The 19,232-nt window shown below is 41.2% G+C and overlaps 1 protein-coding gene across 4 annotated transcripts in view; it reads left to right on the forward strand.

Moving 5' to 3' along the window:
* Positions 1-6: 6 nt before the first annotated feature.
* ZDHHC14 (zinc finger DHHC-type containing 14) overlaps positions 7-19,232 on the forward strand; it is a 110,553-nt gene continuing 91,327 nt past the window's right edge. For all 4 annotated transcript variants that reach the window (XM_026044377.1, XM_026044379.1, XM_026044378.1 and 1 more), the window contains exon 1: positions 7-537. In XM_026044377.1, coding sequence (XP_025900162.1) covers positions 287-537 — 251 coding nt within the window. In that variant the 5' untranslated portion in view covers positions 7-286. The remainder of the gene's footprint in view (positions 538-19,232) is intronic.

Raw genomic sequence — 19,232 nt, forward strand, 5'->3', positions numbered from 1 at the left:
GATGTTTTAATGAGGGTTGTGCTGCGCGGCCCGGTAACCGCCGGAGGAAGGAGGGACGGGTCCGTGTCGAGCCCTTCCAACATGACCGCGGCGGCCTCTCAAGAGTTAAGCGGTGTTGGCGTGATGCACCTATCGCCAGCCTGCTAGCAGACTTTTCGGTTTGTGTTTTTTATTGGGACTGCTGGTGAGGGCTATCTCAGTCGGGAAAAATATCTGCCTACATACATATATATATATATAGGGTATATTTTTTGGTGGGGTTCTCCCCACGTTTTGGTCTCTCTTGATGACTCCTGGAGGTGGTAGCGGGCCCATGAAAGACTGTGAGTACAGTCAGATCAGCACACACAGCTCTTCGTCTCCCATGGAGTCACCCCATAAGAAAAAGAAACCTGCTCCCAAGAGAAAATGGGAGGTTTTTCCTGGAAGGAACAAATTCTTCTGCAATGGGAGGATCATGATGGCTCGGCAGACTGGAGTCTTCTACCTGACTCTTGTTCTCATCTTGGTCACCAGTGGACTCTTCTTCGCATTTGAGTAAGTGCCATTAAAGTCTTCATAACCTCATGTATGTATTAATTTTCTGGCTGGAAGGAAGATAAATGTGTTTATGCAGATGTCTTGGAGAATGCTGGTTGGTTTCAGCTAGTGCTGGCTTATATAATTGAAAATACAATCTGTTATGCTGAGAAATATAGCCCTGTTTGGTTATTGCACTCTGTGGAAAAGCTGGGGTTTGACTATTAAGGTTTCATTTATTTTTTTTTAACTCTTTTTATTGCAGGAGGAGTATAAAACAGCAGGTTTAGCACTGTCGGGAAATGATAGAGCTTCTTGTCTGCCAGTTATTCTCTTGAATATCAGAACTGRCAGGTGCAATAATACCCTTTGTCACAGAATTGAATGTAAGAAAAGCAGCTTCTGTCATTAAGGGTGGGGAAGCCTAAATTATAAGCTAAATTTGTTTAATAGTTAATGGTCAAGAATTCCAAATTATTAAAAAAAATGGAACCTGTGCAGTTTCAGATGTACCTAGCTTTCTACCACTAGGTAACAGCATTACTTTGTGTTGCTAATTTGTGAGTTGGGTGTTCCTATTTTAAGTTATTTCTGGTTGAGATTTTTTTTTAAACAGTCTTTCTATGGCCTTTTTCTTCTGTTGCTATGAATCTTCAGGAATCCTTTCCATGTATATAAAAAGAACACAGTGCCAAGAAATCAGAAATAGTCACTTTGCACTTATGCTGAAGTGGTTAAACTAACTGTATGACAGTAAAAATTGGACACTTCAGATGGAAAACACAGTTCAGTGCTTTTTTTTTTTTTTTTTTTTTTTAGCACGGTGAAAAAGACTTGCTGTAGTAATAAGTGAAAACATGTTAAATGGCTAGAGCTACTTTACCTAATTTAAACTGTTGGCTTGTGGCAGAAGGATATTTCTGAGGAAAAAAAAAAAGTGTGAAGCTCTTACAGTTTTCCTGGGTAGGAGCAGTTAGTCATAAGTAAATTTAGATGCTGCTTCTAGAAATTCACTTGAGCGGCACCGTTTACTTAGTGCCTTTGAGGAAGCAGATAGTGACATTAGCAAGCTCTGAATGGCACTAGATAAACGCAGGCCGTCTTAAGAGTGGTGCCAGTTTAGAATAGTCAGCAGGCGACGGGATTGGGGTTGTGGGTGGGGGGTAAATACACATGTGAGCTCAGCAGGTGAATTGTTTGCGGTGTGCTCCAGGTGTCTTGAGGGCTTTATTCATTGTAAGCCTCTCTGCGGCTCTCCTGGAGCCGCTCGCTGGTCCTGCGAGTAGCTAASGCCGTGCGCTGTGGTGCCCAGCGCCACAGGTGTGTTGGCCCCTCTGTTTCGTGGGGTGTTGAAGGTGGCGGCGCGGAGAGGCCTGCTCGGGCAGGCCCGGCTTCCCCGKGGGCTGGCGCCCCGTTCCGCTCGCRGGCCCTGCCGTGCCGCCGTAGCCGGGAGCCTTGGCCCTGATGCCACCGGTAAGAGTTGAATTAGACGCGTTTCATCCTCGGGTCCTTCAGGGAAAAACGCGCTGCTCGGTGAGTGACTGGGAATCGCTGGARCAGGGTGAGCTGCTGGCCGTTCATCAGGCTGCCGAGTCCGTGGCTAATGGAAGTGATCTGTGCTGAGACGCTTGCACTTGTGCTGCATCTCTGAGCTTCTGTGAAACGTGATTATAGGCAGTGGACCATATTTTTAGCCATGTTACAGTATCTGGATATGTAATTAGTGCTTTTTCTAACCAGAAGCCTTGAAACAAGGGAAAATCTTGGACTTTAAAACTATCTAAAATTATACGTATGTGTGTACTGTACTTGAGTCATTCTTGTATCATTTGCACTCTCCTTTTAAGGAAATTCAAAATAAGAGAGTGGCACTGGTATTTCATTTTTATAATAATAAGTTAGATTTTGACCTTCAAAAAGCACTTGCACAGGAGCTATTACTCATTCACTGAAGGCTAATAAAAATAATAATAATAAAAAGAGATTAGACTGAGATTAGTCTTCAGTGAGTCTATAAATACCACAAAAGGTTGTTAAAGAGGAAAGCAGAGAGTCTTCTTGATTAAAAGTTACTTTGAGGAAGTTTCTGACTGTGTCGCTTCGCAGTCTGAGGTTAGTATCTATTGAGTCAGCTAAGAACATCTTAAGTTGTTAGAATGTCAGTTTATTATTTGTGTGTTTTGGCTGTAGAGCTCCCCATAAACCAGTGATTCACAGAATGTGACGGGGTGTGTTGCTGTCCTTCGCGTACACAGGCGCCCACGGGACATTCTGAACAGGTTGAAGCTGTAAGGTTAAACTGCCACGGGAAAGGGAGATACCTTTTCTGGTCTTAGAATTGTTTAAACATTTTGCTACAACTGAAAGAAATGACTTCACTTTGATTCACTTTCCTTTTGGAAACTGGAAAATAGATACTTTAGTATCTAAGCAGGCAGTAAAGAGTAGGAAAGAGAATTTCAACAACTGATTTTTGAGAAAACATTCTCCTAACAGACACTTTCCCCAAATTCTTTTGACTTTGTTTTGTTGTTCTAACATTTTTCTTCTCCCCTTTCCCATGCTTCATTTTCTTCTGAAAGCAGTTCATCTGGAGCTGTATCTCCTGTCGCTTAAGAAGTGCATTTCCCTGCATCAACACCTCCTGGCTCCCAAAACCAAACCTATTTAATGCATCTTGACCTGGATAGCTTTTAACACTGAACTTTCTAATCATACCTTTCTAACCTTTGTATTTTTTCTTCATATTTAGGTTTATGAACTTTCTCATGCCTCTACTATCTTGCTGTTTTTATTCTTTTTCCCTTGTTGGCTTTTCTCTCTCATCTTCCAAATGTACATCACCTCTTCCTTTTATCATTTCACTCTTTTCCATTTTGGAAGATGTGAGCTAGGACTTGCCTTAAAGAAAAAGAAAAAAGTTTCAAGCAATTGAAATAATTCCTACCTCCCTCCCCTTACAAAAGAAGGGAATGCAAGCAACAGTTTTAGTTCTGTGATTTGTGTATTGCAAGTACTTTTGGGCCCCAAGATGGGCTGTTGATTCTGTGCTGGCAAGTTTGGCTCTGTATTCATAGAATGCTTGAGGTTAGAAGGTCAGACATAGTGGGTTTTTTTTAATTTTTCTCTTGCCCACCCTCCCACYGGCATATGTGTTTTTTAAAACAATGTGGTGCTCATGTAAAAGCATCTGCACAACAAATATTCTTTCCTCAGAGCAAAGATAGCATCAGTGACTAAGGGGCAGATCTTGCTGATCTACCTAGCCAGAGCAACCACCGTGTTTACATATCTTTAAAGTTCTTTATTGGTGCAATAAAGGGAGGCAAAATCAAGGCAGCTTATCCTTGCTGCTTTTAATCAGCTAGGTATGCACGCCCAGCAGAGAAGAGGATCCTTTTTGCCGACGGTCACCCAGGCTGCTGTTTTTRCAGGCTGCTGGAGAGCGAGATGGCAGCTGTGCCGCCTGATGGAGAGGTAGCGGGACGGGCTGGCGCTCGGGGGGCAGGAAGGCGGGAGCAGGAGGGAACGTGCCTGCACCTGGGCTACTTCGCTTCAGCCTGGCAAAGTGAGCTCCTGATAGAAGCTGGGTATGAGCRGAGGTGCCAACTGGACCGAACTGGCGCAGGCAGAGTCCTGTTTGCTTCTGTCAACTCGGTTGCAGGGTCGGTAGCGCTGTGAGGAGGTTGGAGCAGATGGCTGGGTGCTGGAAGGGCTGAAGCAGCGCAGCTCTTTTCTCTGTGAACATGAGTCAGAGCCCTATCACTTCTGATTTAATTTGATGCTTGTACTGATTCAGCTATCTGGAGTTCTTTTTTCCTGCTTTCCTCTTTTGAGTTTGTTGAGACTTGATTTGTGTGACCATTTGTTTAATTGCACTATTTTTCACAAGATAGATGCAAGAAAATTATTTAGGCTGAGCCTGTGTATGTGTGTGTACAAATTGTTGCTGTCTGTCTGCTCCTACAGTTGCTGGCAACCTGCTCCCTGCCTCCCCCTTTGAAAAGCAGTGTGACTAGAGGACATCATGACTCATGTTTTCTCATGGGATGTAGATCGTTCAATATTGAACTTTTATAGCACATGCCATGGTAAAGTGGTGTAGCTTGCTAGCTGGCTGATACAAACCTCTCTGGGTAAACACTCATGTTAGTAAGCTAAGCATTTTCACAAAGGTGGAGAGAGGATCTTTCTTCTTATCAACATGTACAAATACCTGAAGGGGGAATGTAGGGAGGAGGGGGCCAAGCTCTTCCCACTGGTGGCCAGTGACAGGACAAGGGGCAATGGGTGTAAGTTGAAACACAGGCAGCTCCATCTCCAGGTGAGGAGGAMCTTCTTCCCTGTGAGGGTGACAGAGCCCTGGCACAGGCTGCCCAGGGAGGCTGTGGAGTCTCCCTCTCTGGAGATCTTCCCAAMCCRCCTGGATGCCACTCTATGCTCTGCATGTCCCTGCTGGAGCAGGRRGGTTGGACTAGAGATGATCTCTAGGGGTCCCTTCCAACCTCAACCGCTCTATAAACTCTTTGGAGGAGAGCCTATTGTTTTAATATTTATTAAATGCCTTATCTGTTTTGATGATCTGGGAGAAGTTCAAGATCTTTACATAAAGACGGTAGATTGACAATATTTATAATCATCAGTTGATAGGTCACTGACCATATTAATCMTCATCAATTGATAGGTCACATAGCATCCATAGAACTAACATGTTTCATAATTCTGCCATAAAGTAACTAAAAACATGCAGGCTAAGAATAAAGCTTAATATTTCCTCTAGACATATGTTACATTGTGCGGTCCCCATTCACTGAGTGTTAGTCTTTTGCAGCAGCAGCAGTACTTATCTGTTGCTAAAAGTGGACCAAGTTTTTTCACTGCCTAGTACCTTCTCTGAAGGCTTTAAAGTGGAATGTTAAACCTGTTTGAGGGAAATGCATAACGTTTTAGGAGAAATAGAAATCAAGAAAGAAATGGTCTCTTTTTTTTTTTTTTTTTTTGTAAAATACTCTAGCCTCTTTTGAGCCATGTTCTGCAGTATTGAAACATTCTGGGTATTTTTGTTGCTGTGTCTCATTTCTATATATCCTTCTGTGGGGTTTTTGATATAGTGCCTGCTGATCAAAAGTTTTACTTGGATATAACAAGTAAACAAGTTTTTTTCTCCCTTAGCTCTGCTGAGATGAGTGCGAAGTGCCATGCTGGTGAATGCTGGTGTCCCCKTTGGGGCACGGTGAGCACGTGCTTGAATTACACATTGCCTGAAAGAAAGTGCCCCCCATTCAAACAGCACCTGTTAAAAGCTCCTGGTAGCTCGTAGGGTATTTCCTGCTGAAGGTGTCAAGATGCACTTAAAAGCAGGTTATTAGGATGTACAGCTAGCAGGTTGCTCATCAGAGAGCTGTATCCCTTTCTGTGTGCAAGGCAGTAGCTGCTTGCTAGTACTCCCAATATTGTAGACAAATGCGATGATTGACAGTGAGGGTTGTGTGTTTTCGGATTTCTGTCGTTGTTTGTTTTCCCTTCAAGTTTCATTGCTTCAAAAAAAAATCTGTTGCAATATTTCTGTTTCTCATTTGCTACATTGTGCCTCTGATAACTTCAGTGAAAAATAGGAAGAACAGTACAAAGCTAACTTCTCCAGTTCACTTTTTGTGCTTGGCTTATATCTGTATGCTGAAGGGCATGGTAAATTCCTAAAGGATGGTATGAATTCCAGCACACTTAAATTATTTCCAAAATGTTGACTGTCAGAGTCGGATATCTTTCAGGTACAGAGCATATATATATATATATATATATATATATATCTTTTTTTTTTTCTTGACAAAAAATAACTTCCCTGAATCACTGCAAATATGCTTGATTCGCCGTTTCCAAGTTTCTCAGTGATCTGTGCAAGGATTCCTGCTGCACTTTCTCCCTGACCAAGAAGAAATTGTTTTGTTCTAGCTTATCTTTAAGGAGCCCTTTACTGAGCAGGTACCTCAGTTCAAACTTTCAAAACTGCTTTGAATGCATTCTGTGATACACACTGAAATACTTTTGCCTAYGAGTGTGCTAATAACATGTATTAGATCATGCAGCTCCGCTTTTCAGGGCCACCCATTCTTTGTGGAAAGGGTTATTATTAAATGCTGTATTTTTCAGGATAAAACTCTGAGGGTAGCAAAACGTAACCTCTCTTAGAATTCAAACTTTCCTCTGCTCTGCCTGAAATTGGTGAGGCCTTTTATGATTTTTATAATGCTTTCACTCCTTTCTGTACAAATAGTGAAATTATGATGTTTTAATTTTAGTTTTTATATTACGCTTTGTGAATGGTCTTCTCTACCGTTTCATGGAGGGTAGAAGCTTTAAGGTCTTTCAGCTTCTTTTTCACAGTTTGCAGTTCTGTTTGTATATTTCAGCTTCACCGTATTTCTACCGTATTTAAAGAAAAGAGGGGAAAAAACCCTTTTTCTCTTTTTTTTCTTTTTTTTTTTTCTTCCCTAGGAAATAAGGGAGTGTGTAACTAGAAATGTAGGCTCCTCGGATGCCATGTACTCTCAGAATCTTGAGGAGAGATCACTCTGTGGCGATGGACTATCAGTGCACATGCAGACTAAAACATGACAGTTTGCGGTCTCCTTTGCACATGCATCTGCAGACTAAAATATGAAAATCCGTGGTCTCCTTTGCCTCATGTCACCTTGACTTTTCAGAGAAAGTGTGAGAATTCCYTATCAGTCTGATGTGAGAGAATTTGCTACTCATTTTAGCTCAACCTGGTTGCCTTTGAAAGGCATAAACTCTCAAGTGTGATATTTAAATTTAATATCACTTGCAGAGTAAGAATACAAGCAGACAAAAAGAAACCCAGCTGACTTCCAAAGTTTGGATGTTTTCTTACTTGTATAAAGGTTTACAGAAATTCCTGACAGAAAATTTAGGTATGTCTAAAGTCTCAAAACTGTGAGCTTAGACTTGTAATCTTTGAAAGATGTGTGACAAAAGCTATTTTCATTCATCACTCAAAATTTTGAAGTTTCTATCATTGATATAACTTCTGTAATATGTTTGGTTTTCATTTTTTTCCCTGAATGTAGGTATTGCTGCCTCTTTCTCTTAATGAGAGCATGCCAAAGGATTAAATTGTATCTGCAAGAGGCTAGTTGGGAGGGAAGAGAGATTCATGTTAAATAGATTTAKGTTATTGAAAAATAACTTATCTTGGTTATTCTTAGAAGAACGAAGCGTTCCCATGTGGCCTTATTTGGACTATACCCCACACTAGTTTTCACAGCTTGTCTGAGGAAAGGTATTTTCTGAGATGCTTTCTCAGGCCAGTTTCTCAGGAATTTTATCATGTTTTTAGGTTCAGGTAGGATGTTCTGAATATTTTTGATTTTGGACTCATGGAAAAAATACTTGTTGCTACATAATACTATTTTGCTATATAATTTGTTTTCTGTTATAGTTGTGTTGCATTGTTATCTAGCAAATGGCATTTCATACAAAATAGAAAATAGGTGGATGATGAGCTTGCCTTGGGTGACTGAGAAATTCATCTCCTTTAGAAAGGGAAAGCTCAAGCCTGTGTGAGATTTGAACAAAGCTGTTTTTCATTATCTAGAAGGAAAAAGGAAGGAAAGAAGAAAAAATACCATGTTTCTAGGAAGAAAGAATATGGTATTAAAATTTTTTATGCTCTTTTATAGGTGCAACCTATAGTGAACCTGAAATCCTAAAACTTGAACTAGACATTTAAAAATGCAATTTCTCTTTTAGGAACTAAGTTATAGCTTTTATGTATTTAAAAAGCAAAGCAAAAAATGACATACACACATATGTGCACTCCCACAGGCATTGAACATGCCCCTCTCTCCCATGGAGTGCCTGTCTTAGAGAAAAACATTTCAGTTTAATGCAGCTGTAGGACTCCGACTTGGAGCATTCAGACATGAACTCATGTCTGAACTCAATTAAAGAGAAGGTGAAGATGGCTGCAGAAAAAGAGAAAGTTGAGAATATCATTAGCCCATCTGAGCTGCATGATTGTTCCAAAATAGCAGAGCCCCAAATCTCTCTTAAAATATTAGGACATTTAAATACATTTCTTAAAGGTTTTAACAACATTATCTAGGAAATGTTGTTATGTTGATCTTTCCAAGTAAAACTTCAGTAGCTGGTAATGATACATGTCTCAGACTGCCAGTAAAAGGTTTGTGTTTGTCAGTCTGTCAATGCTACTTAGTCTTTCTCGTGTTGAAGCTGATTGAAAAGGGAAGACGTCTCAAAAGTCAGCAGAAACTTCCAAAGTTGAAAATTTATAGTTTGTGTATTAAAATTAGGAAAAAAAAATCTGTCAAGTGGCTAAACTCTTTACAGAGTAAAGAAACTTTGATCAATATCAATAATTCACTTCAATATATGCCAAAAAAAGTAAAAATACTAACATAGCAACCTACAGACTCTGTAGGCCAGATTATGAGAAGGAAAGCTGATACTTGCTGAATTTTAAAATTTCTATAGAAAATTACCACACGCTTGTTCTGTCCCTTAGCCTGTTGTGTTTTCTAAGAGGTTTTGAGCCATCTGGACCCCTGCAACTGTTGCTGTTATGGGGCAAGGGGGTCTCTTGCACGTGGGCAGCCTGGCCGTGGCACTTGTGCAGGGGGCAGGTCACCCTGCGGCCTCCCCAACTGCGTTCCCAACATGAACTGCCAAGTTAAGTGTGCTCTAATATTACAGGATTGTTCAGCCTCCTGTATCCCCCATTTCTTTCCCTTTTCATCAGAGTCTGTAGGATTTGTTGGCCTTATTGTGGGATGGTGGCTAATGAGATCTTACATAATGAGCTTGGCTAATGAGATCACAGCTGGGTTTTGTTTGACTTTTTTTTCGCTTTGGTTTGTCCTATAAGTTGCTTACTGCAGTAAATGCTGGCAGTGTGCGTCTTCTCTAGTGAATTTACATTTTTTCCACTTTCTGTTTAAATTTTACTCTCTTATTTTACAGAATAYGGTTTACAAAGTACAGACTCACAGTGCTGAGAACCTGAACTTGGAAGTTAARATATATGTAAAACCTGCACTTTAAGTGCAGGGTAGAACTGATATATTGCTTGCTTTAAATGAATACATGGAATAAATGTATTTTTTTAATGTATGCTTGTTACATAAGATCATTATACATTAATAGGAAGGAACTAACATTTGTTACCGTTTTATCCTACTTGTTTATTAGATGGTTAGAAGTTATAAATATATATTAATGCTGAAGGAGTTTTGAAGTTTCCTTCAAAGGAATAGGAATGAGAGAGATTATACRAAACTTTTGTTTCTGATGATGATAAATGTTCACACCCAGACAGCTTGAAGAGGCGGGTACCCAGTTTTGCAGTCTTGCTGCTGTGTGTTCAAACACTTCCTAGACACCTTCCTGGCCGTTAATGCCCCGTTTCAGGATCRACACCCGTGTAAGTCCGGCCTGCGGTCGAGTCCTGCTGGCTCAGTGCTTGTTTGTGCTCCTGGTAGGCACTTTCATGGTCTAGCCATCTGTGCAGAAGTTCTTTAATAAAACTTACTGTATTTTACTATTATAGGCCACAAAAGGCTTTATTTATGTTGAATTTGAAGGATTTATATTTTTTTCTCTGTTCAACTAAGCAGAAAAGTAAGAATAGAATAATGCCTTCTCTTGCCCTGATGCTGCCAATCTGTAGTAAGCTTGCTGCTTGTGTATGCGTGTGGCTTTTTGTTTTAAGGGCTCCGGCTCGCAGTGCTTCTATTACTTGGTGAAGAAACACAAATTCTAAGATACTTTTAACATTCAACAAGGCTTGAGCTCTTTCCAGGCATTGGGTGTGGAGCCAGTCAAAGTAAAAATGTGTTTTGTGGTATCATATGAAAGACTGGAGTGCACTGTTTGCAGAGCATGTTCACTTCTGCTTTTGCCTTTTTCTCTTAGCTGGGAGAAGAGGTGTGGGGCATTTATTGATGTCTTTAAGTACCTGATGAGAGGAAGTAAAGTCTGATTCTTCTCAGAACAGAGAAAGCCTGATTGTGCTCAGCAGTGCCCAGTGAAAGAAGAGGCAATGGGCAGACACCRAAATAAAGGAAATTCCATTAAAATATAAACAGGTTGTTATCTTTTAATCAGAGGGGGAAAAAACCTGTCCCAGGTTGCCCAGAGAGGYCCCATCCTTGGGGATATTCAAAACCAACTGGATCTGGTCCTGAGCAAACTGGCTGAGGATGATCTGGCTTAAGTGGGGAGGTTGGACTAGATGGTCTGTAGGGATCCTTTCCAAACTCACCAATTCTGTGATAATTTTGTTAAATTCTTCCCATGATTCAGTAGGATATGAATCTAATGAAATATTTTTTTAATCTTGTTTTAATGACCTGTTTATTACATGTCTATTTCATTGTAATTTAGCTATATTTCTAAGAGCTGAATTTAAAGTACCAGTCCAGAAAAACATAAAAAAAAAAAAAAAAAAAAAGTATTGGGGGGAGGAATTCCAATTGAAATAGCCATAGTGCTTCTTTCTGCCCCCTCTCCCTTATTTTTCTATCATTAAATGTAGCTTTCTCAGTTCAAAACAGATTTTTTTCCAAGAGTTCTGATGATTATTTCCCTATGTTTTTTCACTTAGCTGCAGCTCCCTGTAAGTTTTGCCTTTTACTGTCTTTCTGGGAAATAAACATAACTTGTGCTGAATTGTATTTCTTTCTATTCAGGTAAACTGCAGCATTGATTTAAGTAAAATCAATTTTTCTCTAGAATAATGTCCCTCTACACGGTACTTTCAGCAGTGTGAGATGCTCATCCAATTGCCCCGTCTCCCTTAAATTTTATGTTCCCTCCATTTTGTCTTCCTAGCTACTTGTTTACCTCTGATAGAGCTGTCTCTGGAGAGGATGGGAAAGGAGCAGGTATAAAGTTAAAGGATCCCCTTTCCTCTCACCCATCATTATAAGGGATGATAATTTTCTTTCCCAAATTAATTATGATTATTGACCAATTATTGAATTATGACCACTTGCCTATGGTACTGTGGAGTTAACGTAAAATCCTGGGCTCTCTCTCCAGGAGCCAGAGCCGGATGGGCAGGGTGCTCGCATCGCGTGGGCTGCGCTTCCTTTTGGAGCCGGCTGCTCGACACGACCAAGGCTTGGAGCTTAATAGCTATTACACTGCAGCCTCTGGATTAGGAGGCATAAAAGATGAAATGGTTTGCCCAGAAAGTCACTTTAGCTGGGCCTGTTATCTCTGGAAAAGGCAAAACATGCAGGATGTGTCAGATTAACCCGAACAGACTTTAGATACTGATTTAAAAAAAAAAAAAAAAAAAAAACAGTAAGGCAGGTGTCCAGCTCTTAATTACAAGTTGGAAATAAAATTACAAGAGGAGAAAGGTGAAGTGAAGCAGAGCATGTTTTGAGTGAAATACAGCAGGACCTCTGTGACCTGCAGTAGTGCCCACTTGGTGTCTCATGGGCTGGTGCTGCCAAAGGTACATTTTTCAAGTAACGCTCCTTTAAAGTAAGGGTTTTTTTAGAGTGGGCCTCATAGCCTGTAGAGTCTGCCCACCCACCTTTTTAATAGGGAGGGAAGTTTCTTCCTACTCCTGAATTAAAGCAGAATGGCAAAGCATTGCATAAGACCCTCCTTGTTTCCTTTTTCTGTGGTGAATTCACTTGCAGTGAGGCCAACCTGAAGGCCATGAGCTGCTGTGAAGGAAGGAGCCACCTCTTCCCTTCTCCCAGGCCTTAGTGTTACTTCCCATGTCCAACTCTGCCAGTTTTTCCCAGCCTGTGGTGAACCAGTTCAGGGAGTTTCCCTCCCTGCAGAAARCTCGTCCTTTCCTTCCGAGGAAAGAGAATGGAATAATTTTCTGCTGGCTTGAGTCCAGGAGGTGACTCCCTACTGTTTCAGAGGAGTGTCCTTGCCAGGGCRGGGGAGGACATAGGAGACTGAGGTGGAGGAAGCTCCGATTTGGAGATCTCAGATCATTCCTTCCCCCAGCTCAGGGGACCTTCTCGTGGTGTTTTGAGCTGTTTTTTAACATCTGTGAGAGTGCAAACAGAGTATCTTTAGGCCTGTCTGGATTCTTTTTTTGTTACTTAATGAGGACCCACAGAGCTTTGATATCTTATTCATGTTTTATTTCTAAAGTAAACCGAATAGTAGTTGACTAACTGAATCACAACATCTTTCAAATCACACCTTATTAAGTGGGGCCTAGTTCTTTTTTTTGGAAATTTCCTTAAGGACACTGTCCCCATTTCTGTAAAGCAACATAAGGGCTGTAAGTGAAGTAACGCTTCTTCCCGCATCCCTGCTTGTTTAGTCTCTCGATTTCYGGCATCCTGAACAGAGAGCCGGGAYGGTGCTTCAGTAGCGGAGCCCCTGGAAGCGCAGGATGAGCGCTCCCTTCYCTGCCTTCCAGCAGCAACGGCCAGCTGGCTCCAGCCCTGCTAAGCTGGACTGGGGAAGGAGGATTCTCCTAATCCTTGCTGCTTCTGCCACCCTTAAACTGCAACTGCGGACGATGCAGGGGAATTGTCTGTTTGCTTGTGGCCTGCCTGTTTGCTTGGTTGTTTTGTCTTGTGGGCCCTTTCAGTATTGCAAACGTAGAAAGTTTCAGCTAGTAGGATGAAGGAAGAATCCTAACTGTGTTAATGGAAACTGAGCAGTCTGCCTGCAAGAGGCACTCGAAGTGGATGTCTCCATTCACAGCGTGATAAAAGAATTAACCTTTAAAAGGATTTTGTTAAATAAGACACCTAAAACTAATCAGAGCAGAAGAAATTCGTCATGAAGCAGGAGATGAGGAGGAAGTCATGAATTAATATCTGACAGAGATGAATCTAATTCAATATAAGACCTTGAAAGGATAATCATTCTTCTTTTTAGAAGGCACGAAGCTCAGAAACTTCCCTCTTCTGTAGCTTGCTAAGTGGAGGAAGGGGCTGTGGCAGTTCCTAGAGACTGTACGTGCCCATCTGCAAAGTATGGTATGATTTTTTCCTTAATGTAAAGACTCTCAGCCTCTGTTGAGGTCAGGCCATACAGTGCATTTTTTAACACCAGTCCCTACTGAATCATGAAATAAAAGCCTAATCCTGCTAAATCATTAGATGAAAGATTGAATCTCATTTCCAGTGCTAGAATATATCAAAAGAAATATGCTAGGGGCAGAAGGGCAAGGAGCACAAAGGTTGGGTGGGGTAAAATAATTCCATTGTCTTTGCTCTGTCCTGATTCAAGAGCAGTTTGGAAAACGGGCAGTTAGCTGTGCATGAGGACACCAAGGCAGGCTGCTCTCAGAGAAGCACCTGACATGATTTGATCCCAGTAAGTGAAACTGTTTTTGGCTGACATCCAGCCTKATTGAAAGGTAAACATGCCCTTCCCAACACACATGCCTTTCTATTACTGCATCCTAGAGAATTTTAGCAGTTGGAGTTGCTAAATGATAGGCTTCGGGTGCAGTATTACCCAATGGTCGACTGTGTTTTGCAAAAGCAAATTACATTATTTTCTATTTTTTTTAAGAGTTATTGGTGGTAGCCCTTGTAATTACAACAAAGAAATGACATTTGTGAAAGGAGACCATGGGTTCACAGCTTTAGTTCTGCACATAAGATTAATTGAGGCAACATTTGTTGCACAGGTAACTCACTGTTGAAATAGGCTTTTGGTATTGGCTTTGTTTCAAATAGTCTTTCAGAATACAAAATAAAAGTCAAAAGCTTAGGGAGCACGGAAAGTTATCACTGCAGTTCATGTCTACAGGTAAGAGATRCATAGTTATGTTATTGGTCCAGAATCTCAGAGCACATCTGGAGTGCACARGTGCTTTCCTTCATGTTCTGGAAGACAGAAAAGGTGATACTGATGGTTTCAGTAGATTTTTAATGTATTCAGAAGAATTTGAGGGGGTGAAAAAGAAATTGGAGACTGGGAAGGAGCTGAAATATTAGCAGTAGTATTTGTTCCTGGAAACTAATCTCAATTACTTCAGGGACAGTTGTATGTATGTATTTAGGTAAGTACTTAAAAATAGCCTAGCAGTAACATTTGAGATTTATTTATATATATATATATATATATAAAATGTTTTAATTTCCAGTAATCATTCATGCACCTGGTACTGTATGCAGAGTGGGACTGCACAGCAAGATGCTTAGGTTACATTGCACTCTAACATATTTATGTATATGGTATCCTATCAACACCTCTCTCTGTTCAGAGCTTTAAAGTGAAAAATAGACTTGTGGAACTTAGAATATAAATGTTGTATGCAAATATATTTACTGATATAAAGGAACTTGTTACAATAAGGTTTAAATGGTATATAAATAAAAATGAATATAATACAAACTCAGGAAAGCAAAATTTCTGAAGAAAAACAGAGTACAGCTTTGCCAGAATATGCTCTCTACTCTGTAGGTGTCAAAATCCAACAGGAAAGGGATATATAATGACTGACAGTTTACAAGGTAGTAAATGGGGAGAAGAATAATGCTTTAGGCACTGTTTATTGCTGATTTTTTCAAAAACTAAAAAGCAGACACTACCCAGTTGTAAAAATATTTCTTAAAGTAAATGATGCAGTAACTCCTTAAGGGAAAAATCCAGCTAAACAAAATGAGATAATGAATAAGTTTCTCTTCTTTAACATACCTCTAAACTGTGATACAGATGGAGGTCCTGAAGAAGTGGGATTACAGAAAAGAAAGAAAGAATTATTTGAATGGATAAATGTCAGATTAAAATTGACTTTCAAACATGCATTTTATTTGCAGAAAGTAGTTTTCATACATAAGAATTCCTTTAAGGTCAAGCCTTTTAGGCTTGTGTTTAGTGAGCGAAAGTTTGAAAGTGAAGCTGCTATCTCTTGCCAACCGAAATATGAGAAATAGCTTAAAACTGACATTGCCTTAAAATCTAAAGCTTCTGTTGGTGTTTTCTAGTACTGCTGATTGTCTGGAGCAGGGAAGAAAACCTTTGTTTGATGGGATCTGCTTGAAAAAGGTTAAATCATGTTTGCTGGTAGATTAATACACTGGGTAAGAGATGCAGAAGTGGTTCATGGAGAGGCATCCTCAGTCCCAGTTTATCAGCAGAGAGCTAAGAACTGTGGGAATGACCGCCTGATGCTTAGTCTTTAGGTATTATTCTTTCTGGATGGTTTCGTATACTGGCATTTGTTTTAAAAGGAGTTCAGAAAAGACAGCTGGAAAGGACAGTAATATCAGCAGCCTATTAAAGAATCAAAATATTTTTAACAGTATTTTGTATTTAGAAAGCACCTTTTCCATTTTCTTCCCATTCGTTTTGCCTCCCTGTGCTAATTTTTCCTGACGAAGAAGCTCTGTGACTGCACCAGGAGCTTCAGGAGATTGGTTTTTCCCTCTTTGGTGCCCCGGTGGTGGGGAGCAGACCCAGGAGCCGGACTAGCAGGACGTGTGCGGATGAACACGTGCGGATGCGGTGGAGCGGCTGCTTCGGGGCCGTTGTTACTGCACACGGGCAGCAGTCTGCAGGCTTTTCTGCCCCGTGCTCAGGGTGTGTTTCTTTGACCTTGTGTTCCCTAGCACAAAGCAACACACACACCTTACATGTGCCTTGCCAGGTAAAATGCAGCTGTTCGTGCTCCTTCTCAAGATAAGGAAACTAAAAAGTCTAAGAGCAAAATAAATACACGCTGAGTAACGTGGCTAACTCCTGGYAGTTTGCACGCTGAGGAGCAAACACAGTGCAGTTCTTTGTGCCAAGCAGCAGGTGAGGTGATCTCCAGCCCAGTCCCACCGCAGCCCTGGGTGAAGTTTGGCTCCTGGGGAAGTGGGGGGGCTCAGAACTAAAAGCTGCATTGGAAGATAAATGGAGTAGAGAAGGAGAACCAGGAATTTAAGGGTGTCAGAATTCAAGCTGTACAGACAAGCTGGCATTTCTGTCATTTTGGGAGTACTGAATGTAGCAATCCTGCTGTTTGTTTTAGCACAGTTTTTCTGTGTGTAGTTATTAGAMAGTTTTTCTGTGTGTAATTATTAGACAGTACGTCCCCAACCAGGGAGTGCTTCTGTTCTTTTCTTTACCACCTCCTACATCACTTCTGCTGCTGTGTTTGGTTTTGCTTTTTATCTCGCCTTCCCCTGTCTTCCCAAATACCTTGAGCAGGGCTGCTCTCCTCTGTGGAGTTCCTTGGGCTGGTGTTTCCCCCTCCACTGCCTTTCAGAAAGCTGCAAGGGGCAGCACCAGCTATTTCTTTTGCTCAGACCTGTTCTTAGCCCTGCTGCAAGGACTGCAAGGAACTGCATTCGTTTTGTCCTCAGGTAGTCTTGCCATACTTGCTTCTTATTTCTCTAGGTGCTGCAGATAAATCTCAAACTTGCTTGTGTTTTGTCTGCCTCATGCCTAATGGAGAGGGGAAGCACCACGGGTAGCACTAGGAGAGCAGTAGGAGGGAGAAGCCCTGTGCAGGGCCGAGGGCTTTGGCAGAGGGAGGCACTGGCCGTTTGGGTGGCCCTTGCTTGGCCCTGTGGGGCACCTTTCATGTGGAGCGTGATGCAGGTGATTCCTGGGCATTTCACCCTGACGGGAGCCATGGGAAGAAGCTGGGGAGGGTGYGGGAGATGACGAGATGCAACTGGGAATGGGTGGGATTGGAGAGCACAGGCCGTGTCAGAACCGTTCCTGCACAGTGGGTGACTGCTGTGCTAAAGAAAACAGGCTGACTTGATAATCATTTGCACTTAACAGAGTATGTGGTACACTTTACAGCATACTTGACTAACAGAGTCTGAATACTGCTTTTGTGGAAATTGCTATAAATAACCCCACTTTTTAACAGTAAATACTCATCTTCTTGAAGTTTTAAGGAAGCTGCTTAAGGAAGTTGCTTGATGTACATGTGAACAGTCAAATTTGTGCCCGGATCTTGGTATGAGGTGTGAATAACTCAAAAGTATTGTTCAGCTGTAGCTGGTAGCTGTGAAAGAACCAGGTGCTGATTAGATACAGACAAGGAAGGTCACTGGTCAAGCGTGTGCTTGGTAGACAATGCAGGGTAATAAGTTTTGCTGCAGTGCAGATTTCCCCCTGCTGTGTTAATCACTAGGCATGAGGACTTGTTTGTCATAAATAATTGTGGGGAGGCGAAGAAGCAAATCTACTTTTGCTTTCTGTTTGTTGATATTTACTATTGCATTATTACGCAGTAGCTTAGTGTAGTTTTTTAAATTTATTTATTTATTTTTTTCTTCAATGAAATTAGCACAGTCTGCTACTTCAGCAAGCTGTCAAGGCCCCCTGCCATCTCTGGCATTTATTTTTCTTGCCCAAGCCTGGGAAAGATGATGAACCTTGCTGTGAAGGTCACTATGTCCAAACTTCGTTGTGACCGACGGGAGCAACTGCGTTTCGGAGCTACTGACCCTTCCTCTACAGCGCTGTGCCACTGGCTGCCCTGGTTGGCATCAGGGACTCCGGGGCCGCGGGCAGCCGTGCGAGTGGATGAGTGTCCCCGGGACTGCGGAATGTTACCCGCTGAACGTGCACCGGGCGATTGTCGTGTTCAGCTGCACTTTTCTGTCAGCAAAGATATCATCCAGAATCTCACCTWTGTTTTTGAAAATGGAGAGCTAAAGGGACCACCTTACTGTTGTGGTAAGACATTAGTTAAATTTAAGCACCGTTTGGGACTTGTTTTGAAGTGGGAGGCTGGCTGGGCAAGCTTGCTTCCAGGCATCTGCTTCATTTCTTTTGATCTTATATTTGTGAACACAACTGTGTCACTCTTTTAATAAAGATATACCTCAATTTGACAAAGGCTGAATATTTCCAAAGAAGAAATGTCCGCTGTTGAATGCCAGCCCAGGAATACATTAACTTACCCCCTCCCCTCCCCCAGGAACAACCTACTATGTCTTTTTACRAGAAGGAAGAGGAACAGTATCCAGAGTATAGATGTGGTTTTATGGTGCAGTTTGTACTGTAAAATGAAGGAATGGAGGAACATGACTCCTCTAGAGTCATGTTTATTATAGCTAAAATATCTTGTGTGTGTTTGTGTGTATATATATATAAAATAAAAGGTGGTATCTTCTCATTTTTTCCTCCAACTTTTTTTCTCACACATGCTTTAAATTGTTTTTCAAGAATTCTTTTTGATTTGCACTCCGCTAGGAGTGGAGTCCTACTCCTAGTGGAAAAAATTCACAGCCTAGTGATTTTTTTAAGTTGTAATTAGAAATATCTGGGAGACAAGTGGACTCCTGTTTTTCTTCCCCTGCACTGAAACCATGTTAGCTCAAATTATTCGTTTCAAATTTGGCCTAAGTTTTCTTAAATACCTAAGGTGAAATCTCAAGAATGTATTTGAGAACACTGTTGAATGCTATTAATGTCAGTGAAAACTCTTAGCATAGATCAGAACAGCCATATTAATTATATGAAGACATATTTGTTACTGTTGTTTCTACTGGAGAACTCCGTCTCTGTCTTGAGTCCTGATTGTGCTTCAGGCAATATATAAGGATGAGATGATAAAAGATACCATCTTCCCCAGGATGTTGGCTTCCTATAATGAGTATAATATTAGGTCTTTAAGAAATTTCTTYGGAATTTTGATGCTTCATTTTTTGAGCTTCTCTCCTTTTTATTTTTCCCCAAATCTTAGCTTGCCAGTAAAACTGGCCACTTAGTCATCATGCAGA

This window comes from Nothoprocta perdicaria, unplaced genomic scaffold, assembly GCF_003342845.1.
Source record: "Nothoprocta perdicaria isolate Ctin4 unplaced genomic scaffold, notPer1 scaffold_36, whole genome shotgun sequence".
Lineage (NCBI taxonomy): Eukaryota > Metazoa > Chordata > Aves > Tinamiformes > Tinamidae > Nothoprocta > Nothoprocta perdicaria.